Here is a 20755-nt window from a genome sequence, read left to right on the forward strand (position 1 = left end):
GTGAAAAACTAAACAAAGAGCAGGAACAGGAAGCAGGGAAAACGAGAAAGGTACCAAATAAAACAGATACTGCATCCACACATGAAATATCAGATTCAGTGAATCTCGACGGACGTTAATGTTAATTTTTTTCATGTCTGTCTCACAGTCGGACCTTCGTACAGGAGCGCAAAATCATTCTCTCACACATCATGGGAGTCCCAAGTCTTTTTAAAAAACGAATAAATAAATAAAATCACCAGCAAATTTCAACATCTAATCACGTCAAATGACGAAAGTGGAATTCACCAGAGGATTCAGAGGAGCGGGGGCGAGCTTCCCATTTGACTTTAGCCGTAAATTAAGGCTTTGACGGCACAATAAGTTATGCAATGCGACCGCTGATGCAGCCTTCGAGAGAACAGAAATAAACTCTTAAACTCACCACTGCTCCCTCTTGTGCACCAGCTGTCAAATCTCATGCCAGGACTTTTCGTGAAGCCACGTTCAGGTCCCGTGATGGAAAGTACATTTTGTTTAAGTGCTTATCGTGTATTTCACAACTTTCATTGTTGTATTTCGTGATATCAGAGTACAATGCTGCACATTCATTTTATATTCTTAATTATTTAAGTTAAAGACAGAATTCACACGTTTTGTCTTTAACCTGTCTTAATGATGTTCAAACCGACTGCACAGTGTAGAACTGAACCATTTGTGCTTATATTGATCCCTATAGACTGGAGAAGACTTGATTTCACTTTGTCTTTTTGCCACTGGGATGCAACTTTTGTTAAACATGGTTATGTCTTGATTTATGGCCCAAAGGAACTGTGTTATTCTGTTTCCAAAACAAGAAGCCAGTAGCTACACATAAGAATAAGACAACAGCAACAAAATCCAAGTCAGTATTTGTTGGACTGACAAAGAGACTGACGCTATCTTAGTCTAAATAATTGAGCATTTCAAAGTTCATGGATGCTAGGAAGACTCATTTAATAAACGGAAAGATCAGGTCAATTTACTGGTTTCAAAGTAAAAGTAAACATTGTCTTCAGTCAAATCTCCCGACAACTTCCTGATAAGAAAATGAGGAACAAGGGGATTAAAAAACAAAATCCCATCCTCTCATCAATTCTGCTTTTTACACATTGCCTCACATGCACCTGATCTATCCTTTTATGTACATTTTAGTCATTGGATTGAAATAAAGTGTTGTTTTAACATAAATCTTATTTTCTCAGTAAAGTAACTTGAATAGTTTTCCTGCACATTAAAACATCTGTAAGGTCTGAATTGAAGCCGACGATGTTTAATATACAATGTCTTCCAGCTGAGCACCAAACCTCCCTCTCCTCTCACTGTTAAACACACTGGACTAATCTTTATAGTGATGTAAAATATTTATTAATGATAATCTTTGTTCATCGATGAGGGAATACAGCGATGCAGTAATCTTTATTTAAAGTGGCGCTGCTCCTCGTAGCAGACTGTGAAAATGCATACCTGCAGTGGATTTATTCGACGAGCCACAGTTATTTTTACTCCTGCTGACAAGTGATGAGGATTTAGCAGTAATCCCGAAAATCAGATCTCCTATTACAGGGATGAGATGGAGCTGTACATTGCACGGCCGTGTTATTACAACAAGAGGGGAAAGTTATTTTCTCCTTTTTGTGGTTTCACGCTGGATAATGGCGGCTTTCGCAGTTGCGTCACAAATCAGGATTCAGACACATTTGGCGCCATCACGGAGGCCCGCGGAGGATCGTTTGAATGTAAACAATTCCTGAATATAGAATAACAACCAGCCAGTTATATTGTGTTACTGAGGTTATGAAAAATTGCGTGTTGAACAAGATTTGCTTCGAGAATGAGGTCGGTCTTATACAGACAAGAACTCGCAGCTCATTAAACTTGAACATTGTGGGGAGGTTTTTCGGATTCAAAACTACTGTTAACACCTACCTCACTCCAGTTTCTGCTGCATATGTTACGCCGTGTGCATTTCACATGTGTGCACATGGCAGAAGTGATTTGGTAGGAATGGGTTATCCGGCCAAAATCAACAATGATAAGCACATGATGCTGAGTTATGAAACACACATTGTGTTTTCTTTTGTAGGCCTTTTACTGCTTTGTCACGGTTCTCTGAGCCCGGAGGATTCATGTATTTCAGTTTCTGTGCGATTCTGACACACATAACGTCTCATTCTTACCAAGTGGAACGACCACTTCGCCATGGCATCACTCTGAATTCAGTCAAAGATAAGTAGGAGAGGGGCTCAGCACTTCATTGAGAGATAATCTGTTTAGACTCGGGGAGCAGCGAGTTGGTCTCCCAGGGAATATTGTTCCGAAATTGTTTCGAAAGAACATGATATTTCACAATATTTGCCAGCATGTAAAGTTAGGCACTGTTGAGGAGTACTTGCTCTGATGCAAGAGCAGTGTCAGAGCAGCTTCAAGACTTAACTTTGAAATGTTTAAATTAAGACACACAGTAGAAACAAAGGGGAAAAGGTGCAGGCAAAACACAATCTGACATTAATGTTAATGTCAGGGGACGTTTTTCCAGTCTGCTGCCCTTAGACGATGATTGCTTATGTAATGATTTTGGTTTAATAGTAGTAAGAGTACACATTTTGATGTGTGAGGCAGCACTGTCTCACTTAGGGATGGGGCAATTGCACTTTTTTGTATCGGACCGAAAACGATACTGACCGATACCGATTCTCATCCCTCGTCTCGCTACACGAAGGTTCTTGGTTTGACTGCGAGTTTCTCCCACAGTCCAATGACATGCAGATTAGATTAGGTTAAATGGAGAATATATATGGCTCCATCTATGGCTCCTTTCCCATTTTTGTTCAAAATGACATCTGCTCTGGATACCTTGGCTGTCAACACCAATCTGGCATTTTAGGACTCCCCAAAAAAACAGAGAAGTTTGAAGAGGAAGTTTTCTCAGCAGCTGCATGCTGAGGGTAAAAGGATTGAGGGTGTCACATATAAATAAAATTGACTGACTGAAAAATTGTAGTTTCTTATTAGTAGTACTTAATGAAATCAAGCAAATCAGGAGAAAATCAGCTTTCGTTTTCATACTGACATGCCAATGTCCAGTGTACCTGATTGTTCATGTGCCATACATTTTTAGTTGTTAGTATGGACGCAGATTTCCTCTGAAACAGAGTTCATTTTCAAATGGAAATGTAGTGTTAGTTAAATTCTGTACACCAACTGCAGTATCGCCCATTTTTCTTTTTGACCTATGACATGTTTAGTGCTGTTTTGAAACTCTTTGGATTTTGGAGCCAACTCCTTTAATGAGAAATTGATTAGTTGTTTCCGGATCATTAGTTTTAGAATTTTTTTGGCAAAAACCTATTGAAACGTGCCTCATTGCTTCTCTTTTTTTTTTTCATTCATGATGTTCAGATCCTGGTACGTAAACCTCCAAGATTTGAGTAAATACTGTACATGTGTTTTAATGAAAACTTTAATTCACTCCACCTGGCTGAATGCTTGGCAATGCAAAGGGGAGAAATCTGTGAGGAATTATATTCATGGAAATGGCCTCGTTAACTCATCTAAACTCACAGCTTTGATAAAATTGTGAAATACAAGCAGCACAACCTCACTAACAGAAAACAGCTTTCCCTGTCACTGCTTCTTAAGTCTAATAGTTTTAAAGTATCTACACGGAATGGTTTTCTCTCTCTTTTTTGTGCATGAAATATGTATCGAAAAACATACTTCTCATGCTGTGTCCTATGTTATGCAGCTTTTACTAGTCCTATTTTCTTTTTTCTAATAATCCTGTTACTAATCCTGTTACTGATTTAAGGCTCTTAACTCTCCTCTCTCTCTTCCTCTCCTTCAAGCCTGCAGACGAAAGGTAAATATACTTTTCCCCTGGGTGAAGATCACGTTCTGTGAAATGTTGACATGATCCACATGTTAACATCTGTGCATCCTTTCACTGTTAGTGCTCTTGTCAGGCTAAACATCCACATTTACAACATGTATTCTAAATGTTTCTGCTTGTGATACACAGAGCTACTGCGGCGCATATACACACTTCTACAACCCATCTGGTTGAGAATCATCTGGAAACACAGTGTGTCTCCATTAACTTCATCATGTGCTGAATGCTGTGCGACACGTTCAGGTTCTTTTTTGAGTTGGGGGGGGGTTTTACATGGGATACGTGTGTGTAATCAGCCCTTTAAAAGTTTAACCCACACGGCTGATCTGTTGTTCTGATATGAAGTGTGTTGAGAAAAATGTAGTGCCAAAGGAAAGGCTGTGTGCCAGCATGGTAAATATCATAAATAGCTCATTTTCTCCACTTTATACATTGTATTCTGGTTCTCCAATTCATAACGTACTTACAATGCTTTAGTACCTCATGTACCCCCAGTTCAGAAAACCTGAACTGTCCCTTTAACTCCCAAGGTTGTGCAAATTCATATTCGAATTGAAACTAAAGAGACTGCATGACATGGTTCATATAATGGATTGTCGGTATTAGCTTGGTTTACACAAGAGTGTTCAGCTTGAACCTCTTTATAAACCATAATTCTGAATCCTTTAAACACATTATTGATGTGTTGTATATTTCTGTGTTTATTTTGTATTGATTTGTGGCACATTTCTTCAAGCCCGTTCTCTAGCAGCTGAAAATCTTTCTGGGAACGTCAGGGTTTTGGTTTCAGTCCCTCGGTATCGAGGGTGAAAAGGGAAACGCAGTAAATCACCGACATAAGTAGTGAAGGAGACGAGGCTGGTGGAAGCTCCCAGGTTCTCAGGCACCTCACTGGTACCTGCAGCACAGCTGCTTTAAATACTGGAGGAGATCTCACAGAAACAACGCGATAAGCGCTGCACACCGATGATATACTGTGTAACGGGGGATAAGAAGCCAGCACAGCTGTTTATTTTCATCTCCCTTGTTTCTGTCTTCTCTCACCTCCTCTCATTGTGCTCCATTCACAGAAGCCGTACGCCTGTCAGATCCCGGGCTGCACCAAACGTTACACCGACCCAAGCTCGCTGCGGAAACACGTCAAAGCTCACTCTGCCAAAGGCCTTCAGGAGAGAGAGGTCAAGGTATGAGAGCACTTCATGTTTCTACAGTAGGTACTGTACTGGACATTTGGCACCAACAGTGTTAAAATTAGCAGGCACACTTGGACGAACCCACTTAAAAAAGTGTGGAATATGATGCTATAAACAACTGGAGGATGAAGAAAACAGAATATTGAGCGCCGTTCCAAGTTGTAAAAAGCAAGGTTTGTGACAATATGGCTACATATACCTAATCCCACTGGTCAAATAGCTGTTAAAATACAGTTTTACACAGGTTTAAACAGGGAATTAGAGACAAAAAAATCCTTGTGCGTCTCTGAAACTAGATTAGTTCACAGTATATTAGATTACATGTGGCGGAACAGCAGCAAGCAACAGAAGAAGTGGCTTCAGTAAAAATAAAAAATGTTCACCTGAGTTGTGTTTTTAACCTCCAAAGGCCACCAACACACAATTACAAAAATATGATCCTGAAGTCATTGTCCAAGTCATTTCCCCAAATACGAGGACAACAGAGACATTAATGCTTGTTCTGATGGAAATAATTTCACTTTATACATTATATCATGACATGGGGATTAAATATCTGTTCATCCTGTACAACGACCTACATCTTATATAGATTAAAAATACATGATTGTAGTTTCCACAGCTAGAGATATAGAACATCCGAATACATTTCCATTAGCTTTTGTGTGGAAATACAAAGATATTTTCTAAACGCATAATAAATTGCTTCAGTAAAACTTGATATCTGTATTTAAAAAAAAAATAATAATAATTCTTATAAATTTACTGTCAAATTACCAAACATGAGCTATCCAAGGAAACATAACAGCATTATCAGAATTGCATGTGCCAAGAAACCCCCCCCCCATAATTGAATACATTAAAGAGTGAGAAAAGGTACATATGAGAGCTGGTGAATTGTGTTCAAAACGACACGTCAACGTTGAAATAGACACTATTTGGCATAAAGATGTCATTAGGATGTGAGAATGTTGATAGGAAAATGGCACCATCCATATTTATATTGGTCCCCCAGAAAACTTTGCTTTCACTGTGTTTTTCTCTTTCCCACTGGGATGGGGTTTTCATGGAAAAATGACAACTCGATTTACGGCACAAAGGAACTGCGTTATTCCTCGTCCAAAAACCTGAAGGGAATGACTTTCACTTGGTATTTGTAGTGGTTTTCACAGCAGGTTTGCTTTTTATGACACAACACTGGCTCCGAGGAAAAGTCATTGTGTCCTTACTGACGCCTTGCTACTGCTGCGTTTTCACAACGGTGACCAGAGAGGAGTCACTAGTGACACAAAAGTGATCTGTTGTCTATTACATATGGTTCAGGATTTCCTGAAGAGGCAGCGATTAGAAACATGTAATTTAAGCAAAGACAGTCTGAGTGGATCAATGAAGAGAAGGTAATAAGAGAAATCTCAGTCAAGGAAACCGAAAGAAAAGCTTAAATTCTTGTGTTACCTGATCACAGTCAAGTCAGATGAGACCGTTGTTTTTTGTTTTTTTAACGTTACCTGTCAGGCTTCAGTTTGATTTACTACCCTTTTAAGTCATTAAGGACAAAAATGTCCACTTCCAAAAACTGCTTAAAAACGTTAGTTGTTTTTTTTTCTGCTTTTTTCTCCATAGGTCACTTAAACGACTTCAGCCCTGCTCAAAACTACCAAACATTAAATCATTTTGAGGATTTTAACCCTTTTACCCTACATAGCAGACCATATAACATTTGTTATATGGAAAACAACAATGTTTTCCATATAACAAATATGGAAAACATTCCATATGTGTGTTTTTTCATAGAAAATATTGGCATCATGTTTTCAAACTAGCATTTAAATTGTTAAAATCCTGATAATTATTTAATATTTTATAGTTTTGAATTGGGATTGGAGTTAATCAATAGATCTAACCCAAAAAAAAGAAGAAAAAAAGTGAATCTCTACCATTTTTATAGCAGTTTTTGGAACTGGACATTTTTGTCCTCTAATGTTTTAAGAGTGTGGTACATTTCATTGTCATGCAGAAAGGTCCTTGTTCTGACCGGGTCGCGATGTTCACGCCACACGTTCGCTGTGAACCAGGCCTTATCTTAAATCTACGAACACCAAGCAATCTTTATCTAACAGGGGATTATACATATATACAAACATGCTTATGGTATATAGTGTATTCAATGTCTGCCAATAAACCCTCCTAAATGTTACACACTGGACCTTTTCTCAGTGGACGCTGCTCATGAAAAAGATGGATGGAGCGATGTTGCAGCAGAGGGAGGAGGAGGAGAAAGGATAGAGTAAGCATGTTTGTAATTCAGTCAGATGAAATACTGTACAACAAAACAGGGCATTACACACGCTCCCTGGAAAATAGGGAGCCTATTGTTCAGCGTTATCTGGCCCTTGTTTGTTTTCTATGGACCATGAGTGACACTGGAGCATTGTGTGTACTCCCATGCCTTGTTTGGTTTAAACAGAACCACGTGTGCTTGTGAGTTGTGACACGGCTAACACGCCCTGTGCTGCTGCGGGGCCTGAATAGGACTTTTCAAATATTAAACATGCACTTCATAAACTCCTTACGGTTATACATTTCTTTGGGCTGATGTGTCACAGCTATTGATGTTTTGTATGCGCATAAACACTGGTTTGGATAAACATTTTTTGCTGATTATTCATAACTATTTTGTGGTTCTTGGGTGTCCTTCACAAGCTTCTTCTGAGTCCCAGAGCTTTTTCGATAAATTGTTTTGGAAAGTCCTGGGGGATGCTCTGTTAACGCCGGATAATAAAGTAAATTGTCTTTGTTTGAACATTTTGAAATAAGATTGCCTAACAAGATTTTGGGGTTTTGTACTTCAAGAAGCTGATTCACAGGACAAAACAAGAACCAGACATCTGGTGCAAGCGTCATCCTCCCCCCCCCCGCCTTTTTTTTAAAGGAACAGTAGAAAAACTGCCTGCAGGAAACTCATTCTGTTTTCAATCGATCTACTGTATGCAATCAAAGCAGAGGGGAATACTCTTAAAAAATAGCTCATGGAAGTTTGGCCAACTAAAAAAAAAAGATTGGAAAACATTGAGGCTTCAGCTTTAAAATAATTATTTTCAATTCAATTAAATTATGAAAGCTTTATTTGTCCCCAGGGGGCAATTCAAGGGCACAGTGAGGAGTCATAAAATACAGTTAAAACAGTTACGATAAACAAAAGCATGAAGAATACAAGCAATTTAACATTTAAATCGCATACATACAGTTTAAAGCTGCGGTGCCTGACTTCTAAATGTTAACAAATGTCTGATACGTGCAAACCGTTGTCAAATGAATTCACAAACAGGTTGGAGTATGATTGACCACATAAAGAAGTGCCAGTGAAAATAGTGAATTTTATACTGCTCAGAAAACCCAGTCTTAAAGCAGCTGGCCGGGATTAATGCCTGTCCCTGTGCTGCCGCTGTATACACACAAATGACAAAACAACATTTCAATACCAAACTTGTGCTAGAACGTGATTAGAACGTGTCATCACGAGTTCATCCAGAGTCAGCTGTTTCTCGCAGCAGATGACGGATCGTCTTACGTGATTTTCGTATTCCCGTAGCAGCCGCCGCATTTAAACCACATGTTCCCGACGGTGATTGTGGACAAATGTGGCAAAAGTGTTCAGCTTTGGAAGTCAGTGGAGCAGTGGACACTGGGCTTCTTCATGATGACTGGACAAACTGTCTGAAAGGCGGAGTCTTTTCTGCCTCACTCCTGGGTGGATTTTGCGAGGGAAGTCTGTAGACAAATATCTGGTCGCTGAGTGTTATTTGCTCGGCGATATACACCATTTGTACATATACACTGTAAATAATGTAATGTAATTGTCGTGTTTCAGTGTTTTAGTTGTTTGTTTGCAGAATGTATGTATAAATACTTTGGCCTGAAATGAGCTTCCCATATGTAAACACATGACTTACTGTTGTGTTCAGCTGTGTCTGTGACCATGCATCTCTATTCCGTCTCTTTGACAGGTTCAAGTGCACACGATGCTAGAATCGGACATTTTGAGTGACTGTCTGGCGAGGCAGCATCTCCACAACTCTGCCTCTTCCCACCGTGGAAGCAGCTCGACTTTACCAGGATTAGACGAGTTCACAGGTACGCGTGGATGAAACAGTAGCAAAAAAAAAAGAAGCTAATCGAACCCTACCCATAGTCTCCAGCACCTCTGTGGAAAAGAGTAACAAATGAAAGTGTATTTGCCAAAACACCTGGACTGGTTAAGCTGTTGCTTTAATTTTCTCCCATAGCCTCATTTTCTCCTTTTCCTCTCCTCCCTCCTCTCCCATTCCTTCGATGATACCTCATCATGCCCATGTTTACCTTGTCCAATTACTGGGCAGTGACTGCGGGCAGGCTGGCCCTCTCCCCGCTCGTCCTTCGGCTTCTCCAAACCCCTTTTCCAGCCAAGCTCTTTTTCTTTCCCTTTCAATGGCTGAACTGGTATCAAGAAACTGTCAGGTACATCGAGGCTCAGTTGGCAAACGTCAGGAGAGAGCTGTCCATGTCTATTACTTCAGACTACTTGCAGTTGCACCCAGTAGACTTTGAGGGAAAAGCCTCAAACGGCACACTACGAGCTATGTTTATCCAGGGTGAAACAAGCATGTTAGTGTTTAATTTTGAAAATATCCCTGGAGGACTTTGTCCTTATCAGAAATGACCCTGAGCTAAAACCTGAAACGATATTTGTGTACATTACTTTATGTACGTTGGATGTACGGTGACAAATTCTGTCGTCGTCAATTGTACTTAAACGCTAAGTCAAAGCCAATACTGTTGAAGGGCCTGCTGATGTGTTAAAACCTTAAATGCACTACAGTTGACTTGAGTACCAAACAGTCACCACCGAGGGTTTACCATGCATATTTTATAAAGCAGTAGAAGATGGATAGATACCGGAAAGCAGAGAAATAGAGCTTTGCTCCCATATACTTGTCATTTATAAATAAAATTGGATTGGATGGGATCTGTTATCAAAAGGAAGGAAAAGTAGCACATTCATCCATCCATCCATCTTCTACCGCTTTATCCTCCACATGAGGGTCATAGTGGACACTGGTGCCAATCCCAGCTGACATTGAGCGAAAGGCGGGGTCGCAGTTCATCACAGATCCACATAGAGACAAATAACCATACTGTACACTCTCATCTGGGGTCAATTTACAGCGTCCATTTACCTAATCCCCAAATCTGCATGTTTTTGGACTGTGGGAGGAAACCGGAGAACACGGAGAAAACCCACACACACACAATAAAAAAGACACTATGATGTAAACTGACCACTGAAAGAGCAGGTTTATGGTTACACTGAGACTGAAACCTCTTTCAGAACATAAAAAATGTTATCAAAAGTGTTGAGCGACAAAGTATAAATCAGGATTTAAACTGTTTCCAAACATCATTCAAAACCCCGATGACATTTTGTAAGATCCATACCCCCCATGGTCTGGCGCTGTCTTGGTCGGCGATATGTTCATAAATAAAAGTAGTACCGTGCTAAATTACAGTACTTGAGCATAAATACTGTATAAGTGCTGCAGTTGAAAGTCAGGTTGTGGTGGATGTACAGTATGTACTTTTTTGTGTTGGTGCAGAGATTTTTATTTTATTTTTTTACTGAGATAATCCTTAAAAATCTCTTTCTTTTTCAGGAGTTTACTCAAACAGCAGCACGGTCCACAACAGGGCCAACCCAGAGTTCCTTCCTCCATCCACGGACACCTGCTCCAGGTATCAAGGCCTCGAGGGAAACTTTGACGCTAACAGCCCGATATCTTCGTTAACAAGCCCAGGGAGCTTGAGAGAGGGGTGAGTACACGGCCCAGTTTCATATTTTCCGTATATGCATGTCCACAGGAGGTCCGCTACGGTCCTTGTGATGTCAATTTCACCATCCACCCGTTTCCACTGAGGTCCAAGTGGACGTTGAAGAGCAACCAGACAGTTTGAGTCCACATGCCCTTGCAATGTGATGAGGTGCACTGGTGCCCACACTTGTACACCTCAGCACCAACGAATACAAGGATACATTTTACTAGAATACAATGTGAATACGTATGTGTGACCCTCTTATGGGGGGAAATGCAAAGCGACAAAGTACGACCCATGCCATAGACCAGAAGAGGTTCTACATCCAAAAAGTCGATTCAAAATGTATTATTAATTCAAAGTTGATTAAGACTGTGAGAATCTTCATCTTTGAAGTGCAGCTACACACATTTTTACTCCTGGCAACTGCTAAGTTCTGTGCTCACAGGCAGCCCAACAGTAGTTTCTTTACAGAAGAGAGGTTTTCCATGCGTACTTTCCCACATTTTAATTTATTTCCCACTGGTTTGGAGCTTCACAATATGAAAAATTACTTTTCAAATCAAGTGCTACAGCTGTTAAACAATAAATCTGGAAAACTAATTCAGATTTTTTTCAGAATTTTTGTTTATTTTCTTAGTGTTTTTGCTTAAAAGAAAAAAGAATATTGCTTTTTATTTCTTGGAAAGCAGATTCCTTTCATGATACTTAATGAACAAACCCGTTTACCCCTTGTGGTATTTGGCAAGATTTTGACTTATCGGCTGCTGGGATTTCTGCTGCCAACCCAATACAAAGGAGCTGAATGGGATTTTGTTTGCTTTTGGCAGTTTTCATTGGGAGCTATTTTCTCCTAAAGATAAAAATAGAGGAAAGTAACCACAGTATTCTGCTCCTCTTGGCACATGATGTCTGTTTGTAAAACAATGCCTTTTTCAGGTGTTCATGTCAAAAACAACAAAAAATAAATATAAATATTTAATTTGACAGCACTGGCACATGGTGAAGCTTTTTTTTTCAAGACCTCAAACTCGTGTTTCAAGTACCCAACGCTACACTTTAGTGAGTGTGTGAAGATTTCACTTTCACCTCTCACGTCTGGGAATCACGCGGCCAGAAACAGGCAGAGGGAGATGTGAGCTTAAGCATTCTTCAATAAACCAGAAACATTATCACCAGAGATGGAGTTATGGCTTTGTGGTCGTTCTGATTGGGTAGTTGGAGGCCATAGAACTTATGTGTACTGTAAACTGAGACAAATTTTGTCTGCCAAGTATAAAAGTAGAAGTGAGACTAAAAAGATTGTGCTGAGAGCCTCCAGGGCAACAGTTTGTGGACAATATGGCCTCAAATCATTGGTCGTTGTTGAAGACTTGCCTATAAACAAAGTTTTTATAGACTCAACAGGAACAACAAAGGCAGTTAGTTTCCCCAATAACAGTAAAACTGATAAGGGCCAAAATCACATTTTTGTGGTCGAAAAAATAAATGATATACAATAAAGTCTTCACATATAATGCACATATTTTCTTGTGTAATTCTAATGTTTTCAGTAGAAAAGTCTTTTTCAAATGGGCTTAAGGTTCTTGGCAGAGGTGATGAGAAGTATGTTTTTTTTTCTCTATGAACAAAAATGAATGAAAGGATGAAGGTTTTTTTGCACATGTTGTAATTACTGTAGATATATGATTTATGTGAGCTCCCTGGTCAGGCTGGGCAATGTGGCCCAAAGAAGTTATGAATAATGAATCTGATAAATATCGATAATTTAAGCCAGGTTTTTGCTCTTGAGTGAAGATTGAAGAAATCTAGATATCAAACCTTTGTGATGTTACTCTTAAAGAAAGTTAGATTACGACATTATACTACCTTTATTTCAACCCTGACATATTTTATGTGCTCTGTCACATTTGTGGTTTTTGCAGTTCAGAGCACAGAAAATCACTTCAAGTTGTTTCGCCCTTTGGTTTGAATCTAGAGTTTAAATATGTCGTAGATATACCTAATTTAAAATGTAATATGTTTTAAATAAATGCAAAGCAGACATCCATCTGCACTGAGAAGATAAATGAAAATATATAAATGAAAGTTTGCTGTGATGATGGGAAGATCTTTTTTTTTTTTTAAATTCATTATCTAAAAAGGCTTAAACCCAACAAGTCCATCCAAACATAATGTATTTAGTGTCTGTAAGGACATTTATTGGACAATGGCTAAGATACAATGTCAGTCATAAAACTGGATTGTATTATAATCGTGTAGTGAATAGAACACAGTGGATAGCTTTGAAAGTATTGTACTTTATATTTTGAAAAATAAATCATGCAAACGCACAAAGATGCTTGACTTCTATCACCTGCAGCAGGGTTAACCCAGTGTGTGCTGAGGTTTCTGTTTAGGTTGGAAGTTAAAGTTAAAGGTAAAAAGTAGCTTGTTTAAAATGTACTTACTTTTTTTTAACAAGGTTGGGGTTCTTTCTTGTGTCATGCAAAAAGGACAAGGGAACACAAATCTCTCATGAATTGTTTTTAATTAAAGACAAACCTTTACAAAGTAAATGCTGACGCAAATGCTAAATGCTGCAAAATGAATTGCCCTGTGGGGAAAATAAAGTTGTTCAATTGAATTGAATTGACAAAATAAAATATGTAAACACATAATGTATCAGTCAACATGGGTCAAAGGTCACAAATGCTTTAACTTTCTAACTCACTCTCTAACTCAATTAGCGCCAATTCACCTGTGCTCATCATTTACCTGTCCTTATCATTCATTCACCTGTCCTCATCATTTACCTGTCATTATCATTCATTCACCTGTGCTCATCATTCACCTGTCCTCATTATTCATTCACCTGTCCTCATCATTTACCTGTCCTTATCATTCATTCACCTGTCCTTATCATTCACCTGTCCTCATCATTCACCTGTCCTCATCATTCACCTGTCCTTCATTCATTCACCTGTCCTCATCATTCACCTGTCCTCATTATTCATTCAGCTGTCCTCATCATTCACCTGTCCTCGTCATTCATTCACCTGTCCTCATCGTTCACCTGTCCTCATCCTCCACCTCTCCTTGTCATTCACCTGTCCTCGTCATTCATTCACCTGTCCTTATCATTCATTCACCTGTCCTCATCGTTCACTGTCAAAGTTTCCGGTGCATGAATTTATTTATTTTTTAATTCAGGCCAACCTTTTTTTTTTTTTGATGATTTAAAACATAGTGAAGTACTTAAACGTACTCAAGTAAAAGCAAAATTTAAAAAGTACACAAAAACCTACTCAATTACAGTAATGTGAGTAAATCTAGTTTATTACTTTAAAACCATGTTTAAGTACATGAAAAGAAGTGATAGAGTTTTCCTGTCTTTGTGAGACTCTTCCATCCCTTCAGAGCTTCCAGCCAGAGCCGCCACGAAACGATGCACAATCTGTCCATTGACGTCTCTTTACAGAGAGTGAGGATGTCAGCGAATCCCACTGGTGCCCACAGATCACGACAGCCTGCCAAAGCCAATACCAGACGAGCACTTGTTTTTCCCTCAAATGACTTAGCGAGACGTTAAACATCTGAAAGTAAATTATCGTCGCTTCACAGCACAGTCGACTCCGAGCACTGACCTCATAGCCACACGCGTGTTTACTCTGGCTGCGATGAGCCATGTTGACTTCTTTTAATTATTTATTACTGGAGGGCTTCAGAGTCCCGTGCCGGAGCCTGTCCATCAGCGGGCGTTTGTGATGTGCTGTGTTTGTGTGTCTTGCGGTCCACGAGCGAAGAACTGGATCAGCTTTTCTGGAGGGACGTGTCCATCAGATACAGGCGCTGTAACCAGGATTACTCCCACAGAAACCCTATTATACAATTTAAAGGAAGGAGAAGTAATTAGGTTTTCTTTGCAGAAGCTCGGGCAGACACTGGATCCAAATAGCTGGTTTAACTGAAAGGTTTGACATTTCTACACATTTTTTTGTTTTTACTGGAGCTCTAACGTGAAATATAATGCACTCCAGCTTCACTAAGAGCAATGAGAAAATAAGTGGTTTCGAGCCTCAGATGATGTTAACCCTTAGAGCTCACATGGCACAGATCCGTGCCGCATGTTCCCCCCTGTGGGAACAATACACAACTCCTTATATGGACGTACATCATATATTATACAGGAGCAGTAGCAATAATTGTGCAGAAGTTACAAAATAGACGATTTTATATTTTATTTTTGTTCATAAAAATTTCAAATTCAGTGAAAATGAAAGAAAAACAATCGTTTAATCAGCTGGCCTAGATTGTGCTATAAGACACTCTAAATTGCACATTCTTATAGCCTCCTAAATGTTAAAAGCAGCCTAAATGCTCTGTGTTCTAAGGGTTAAATCTGTGTTACATACATTCAATCCTCTCAGATCCAGGAAAACTCTGCTACATGAATAGTCAGCAGCTGTTCATCTGCTCTAAAAGTTTTGCATGCACAACCTGGCACTTCAGGTTAGCCTACTCATCCCCCTCATGTGATCCAGACCCGAGTATGTTGCTATTACAAAGCAGTTATGGATTAAGGCACTATAAAGTGCACATAAACACAAGATCTTAAATTCCCTATGCTGGATTCCTTTCATTCCTCCTAAGGAGAGCAGCTGGATGTAGTTAGTCAGCAGGAGGGGAAAAAAAACCCCAAAGTGAGTGATGTGGGGCTTTAGCTGATAAAGTGTGATCACAGAGACAATTTCCTGAGGTTGCGCTGACAGCTGCTCCTGCGGGGGCACGGGCTCTTTGTGAAGCGCGTGCGTCTGACAAACGTTTGGGCACGCGGGCCACAATAGAAGTGACGGGTGGACCCATCAGGACCACGCACACACCACGACGCAGACATCCCAGCTATGTTGTTGCAGCATTGCAAGAATGTAAGCCGTATAACAGCTGGTTGTTTATATATAAGGTCAGCACTGCTGGTTCGGGGGCCTGCTGGTGTGGGGCGGAATCCAGAGAAGTGTCGAATTCTTGGGCCGCGACGTCATCGCTGCACATTCATTTCAACAGTCGTACTATATCAAAGCCCACTTGTTTACATAATTCTATACAAAGCCTGGATTTTATTACACTGGGAAGCCGCAGCCATCTGTAACTTATATCAGCTTGGGTTTCAAAAAAGGTCCTCTGATTAATTTTGGCTTTTATTGTATGTCTCCACTGAAAGCACAGAGTGTTAAATTAAACGTAATAGCATTTGACATGGGAAATGGGTAATAAAGAGACCCACAGATGACAAATGATAGATACGTAAAGAAATCTCCAATCATTTTCCTTTTTTTCCTCGCTGGTCAGATGCATATGCAGAAAGCTCTTGGGCCAGCAGCCATCGGTATCTCTGACAAGGCTTGGCTTGTTTATGAAGCCCACTAAAACTCTTCCAGCAGAAAACCAAGGCCATTTGGCTCCCTGGGGACCAATATGCATCAGTACATCATCCAGGAGAACTCTCAGGCCATATGAAATGAGAGCGAGCTCTTTGATGAAGGGAGGACAGAGGGGGCTTGAATACCATACTGGGGGTTTTTCAGCTGCATATCTCCTTGGAGAGAGATCTGACCGCCTTCCTTTCTTCTCGTCGACTTGGCTCCACTGACTCATTCATTTTCCATGTTGAGTCACAGTGTTTGTGCACAGTCAGCACATTCTTGCAGCGTAGCAATGGACACAGCCGCGCGCAGAGCCTGCCTTCATTACCCCCACCCCCACCTCCACCCCCAACGCTTGGAAACGCTTACTCTACTCTTTAAACTGTACTGTTTGTACGTGATTTGAAGTATTTGCATCCTTGTGCGTGAGAACAGCTGCCGCCACACTGACAGCTAATAGTTATCTGCGTGGACTTAATGAGAAATAATATGGGCAGGGGCGTTTCCAGAGACCTTGGGGGTTCTGAAGCAAGACAAGCCGGTTGTATTAGTATCTAGTTAGGTGGGGTTTCCAACCATGATGTCAATGCAGTCTTAGCCAATCATAAAAAAAATGTAAGGGGGTTCTAAAAATTGTTGCTGCTGTGTACTTATATAATTAGCCGTGCTCCAGGACCCCCCTCTCAGCTCAGGGGCCCCAGGCGATTGCGTGCCCTGTTGCAACGCCCCTGCGCTTGGCTGGAATAGGTTATAGGTTTGTGTTAAAGTTTAGTGTAGACCCTGCATCTAATCTGTTCAAGCTTTGATTAAGACTGACTTACTGTAAAACTACATTTTTTAAATTTTTTATTACATTTTAAGATGTTATAATCTGTTTTTTCTGTTGGTAAATGGTCCCCATTTAAATAGCAGTTTTGTCATTCACCCACTCGTTAACCACATCTACATTCAGCCATTGTTCTACCACAGAGCCTGCGCAGTCATCAGGAGGAACTTGGGGTTAAGTGTCTTGCTCGGGGACACATCAGCATATACATTAGCCGAGCTTGTCCAACCAACGACATTCACTTTGGAAGACAAAGCCACTCTACCACTGAGACACGGCTGCCCCGTTGATGAACTGATCTAATCCTAATCCACTAATCTAATGGAACTAATAGTGAACTACATTTCTTTGTGACAGAAACCTGAAACAATTCAGAAGAAATTCAAGCCAACTGGCTGAAAGTACAAAAGCGAAAGCTGTCTTATAAAAATGCAGCTGGGCTGAGCCAGTCATTTATCAGTCCTCGAGGAAACTTCATTACTTTTTCACAACTCGAGTCATGTTAATGTTTCTCCTGGTTTTGTGTTGCCAACAGGAACAGGCCGTCGTCGTCGTTCATGGCCGCTGACGTCAGCCCAGTGAGCTCTTCATCAGAGAGAGTAGACGTCCGGCTGCATGGTTACCAGAAAACCTACAGCCACCAACAGCAAGTGATGTCACAGCAACAAGGTACTGTCCACATCAGGATCAGTCTGTCTCACAAAAATGACATTCCCACAAAACTTCATTGCATTGTGGAACGTGTTTTGTCACAGAATACGTATGATAATAAATATTAATAGGAGGAGGTTTGTGGTGGTATGAGGTTTTTCCAGTGTCTCTTCACTAAGAGAATGCTGCGACACTTTGAGGGAAAACCACAATATTTTCCTCGCCCTAAGTTACTAACCACATTCATAACCAGGATTTGCTTTTCATCATTTCTGCCAAAAGGAACATGAGAGGTTAAAACACTGTTACCTTCATTAGCGCATATGCATTTTTTTCTGTTGTTCTTGGCACTCATCACATCCCTTTTGTTCCGTTCTTTAAGGTTGTCTGTACGAAGAAGGGAAGGTGGTTCAACCACTCAATGATGGAGGCTTTGAACCTGGCAGTTACTTTACTAACTTGTCCACCTCTCACTCTACAGGTAAAAAGACATCTGAAAACCCCTCACTAAAACTTTTCACATACAACATACAACATACAGCTGTGCTGGATGGATGACAAGTAAAAAGTTAGACAGGGAAGTAGTCAGGTAGGTAGGTAGGTAGTTAGGCAGGTAAGTAACTTGGTAGGTAGGTTTCAGGTCAGTGGGCAGATACGGTTGCATATATGTACAGTTGGTATGGAGAGAGGAAGGCTGGTAGGTACATAATCAGTGAGGTAGGTAGGTAGTTAGGTAAGTAGGTAGGTTATTTGGTAGCTAGGCAGCAGTCAGGTAGTTGTGTCAGTTAGGTATGTGGGTAGTTAAGTATCTTGGCAGTAAGGTAGGTGGATAGGTAATAATTGATAATTAAGTAACTAGGTAAGCATCTATATATGTTTGTATATGTAAGTAGTTGTGTAGATATGTCAGTATGTATGTATGTAGGTAGTCAAGTATCTTGGTAGGAAGGTAGTCAGGTAGGTGGATAGGTCGGTTGGGACGCAGATAAAAATAAGGAACCGGGTATGTTTGTATTGTATTTACTGTATAAGGAGGTCAGGTAGGTAGGTAGATAGGTAGGTAGGTAGGTAGGTAGGTAGTTATCACTGCAGGCTCACTTTCCCTGACAGTCAAACAAAAACATTCAACTCTGTTTTGTTTTCTTCAGGGTTCGACATGTTGCAGGACCTGCAGGGCCAGGCGGGCGGCGGTTACGCCATGTCTCCCTGCCCTGACGATAGCTTTCTCTTCCAGGGAGGAGGCATCGACCGCTGCCTCAATCAGATCTACTCCATCTACCTGGACTCGTGATCACAGCACACAACCAGATGCAAAAATCCCAAATATTTTTGTTTTCCCAGAATCTTATTTGCTTTCCAGTTTTCCCAGAATGTCTTTGTTTTTCCAGGCACAGAGTGCAGCAAGTGTGACGGACAATCACCTCTACAACGTGCTGTGAACTCAAAGCTGACGATGTCAGCATTGTTCTTGTTTATAACGGGAATTTTAATGGCACAAACAAAAAAAAAACGGACAAAAACATGAGATGCTGGGGGCAAAGTGGAAACCATAAATGGCCAAAGATGAAATCTGGTCAAATTATAGATGTAAATAACTGGCTTCAGAGATGACCACAGCATTTGTGATCTGGGTAGAATGAGCTGCATGACTCATGTAGTAGTTTTTGGTGTTTTCTTAAAAAAAAGAAGGTTCTCATTGATATTAAACTCAGTAGTTGAGGTTAATTTTGCCTCACTGTCAGCTGGGATCTTATAATACAATAGCTCCCTATAATAATCTGGGCTCAACACACGTGTGTGAAGGTTAAGTAGAGGATAAAAAACAACTTTGACGTCTTTCTGCTTCACACATCCTTCTAATCTACCTGAATTTTAGTCACATTTGTTCATATAAAACATACAACATTTGAAACCAAGAGGATAATACTTTGTGCATAAGCTGCTAACAACTATGTGAAAGTGGTTTGTAAGAAGCCCCTTAAATTATCACAGGCCGAAATGGTTCGGGCTGAACAATTTATTGAAATTTGATCAAAATCACGATATATTTCCTGCGGCTAAACAGTGTGTCAATGTACCATTTTAGGTTAATTATTGTCCTGATTTATGCACATCATAGTCTACAGACCTGAAAACCTCTATATCTCTCTCAGATTTGCACAAATATCACAATTAAATATGTTATTTAAATGAAAATGAGATATTAATGAAAAAATGACCATTCCCTCTCATATCACAAATTCAGTCAAAAATATTTACAATTAGATATTTATGTAATGTGTATAATGTATGTCAACAATTTTTCACTCTTAGTGCAGAGTTAGACAAGATGATTGACCCCACTCTCAAATATCTGTATAATTAAATATGGGAAACTCTAAAATGTGACTTTGTCCATAGGTAAGCATATTACCATTAACTATAAAACTCAGTAACTGGTGGATTATTTCTTTGTTTTAAATATTCCCCAAAAATGCTGATCTTTACTGCTACTTTTATTGCGGTCAGGAAACGTGTGAGCTCCTCCACAGCACTGAAGAGTGAATCAGCAAACTCCAACTGCTGTCGGTCATGTAGTAGAAGGTGGAAACTGTAGCAGTGCTGCCCCCGTGTGTCTACATGAATGTACATACTGCATATAGCATATACAGGACTCGCACAGCCTGTTTAAAAGAGCGAGTCGGTGGATGAACTGCACTAAAATGTACAGAGAGGTGCAGACAAACACACGTTATGATCTGTGATGTAACAACAATCAGCACGGAAGCATAATCAGTCTCCATGTCGGTTTTACATATGTTATATTGTCTCTATGTTGCTTCTGCACATCTTTGCTGTACAGCGTCTGTCAGTGTTAACACTTGTCGAGAGAGGTGTGCGTTGTTTACCACGAGTAAACAGTCGTGCATTGTTTACAGTAGATCCT

At 40.1% G+C, this 20755-nt stretch overlaps 1 protein-coding gene across 1 annotated transcript in view; it reads left to right on the plus strand.

Annotated features, from left to right (window-relative positions):
- The window catches only part of LOC122765570 (zinc finger protein GLIS1), a 49389-nt gene extending 29354 nt beyond the window's left edge, over positions 1-20035 (plus strand). Inside the window, exons 4-9 of the mRNA XM_044019947.1 lie at positions 4981-5094; positions 9111-9237; positions 10794-10950; positions 17714-17847; positions 18212-18310; positions 18978-20035. Of these exons, the coding sequence (XP_043875882.1) occupies positions 4981-5094; positions 9111-9237; positions 10794-10950; positions 17714-17847; positions 18212-18310; positions 18978-19120 (774 nt within the window). The 3' untranslated portion in view covers positions 19121-20035. The remainder of the gene's footprint in view (positions 1-4980; positions 5095-9110; positions 9238-10793; positions 10951-17713; positions 17848-18211; positions 18311-18977) is intronic.
- The last annotated feature ends 720 nt before the right edge of the window (positions 20036-20755 follow it).

Source organism: Solea senegalensis, linkage group LG1 (genome assembly GCF_019176455.1).
Source record: "Solea senegalensis isolate Sse05_10M linkage group LG1, IFAPA_SoseM_1, whole genome shotgun sequence".
In the NCBI taxonomy this organism is placed as follows: Eukaryota; Metazoa; Chordata; class Actinopteri; order Pleuronectiformes; family Soleidae; genus Solea; species Solea senegalensis.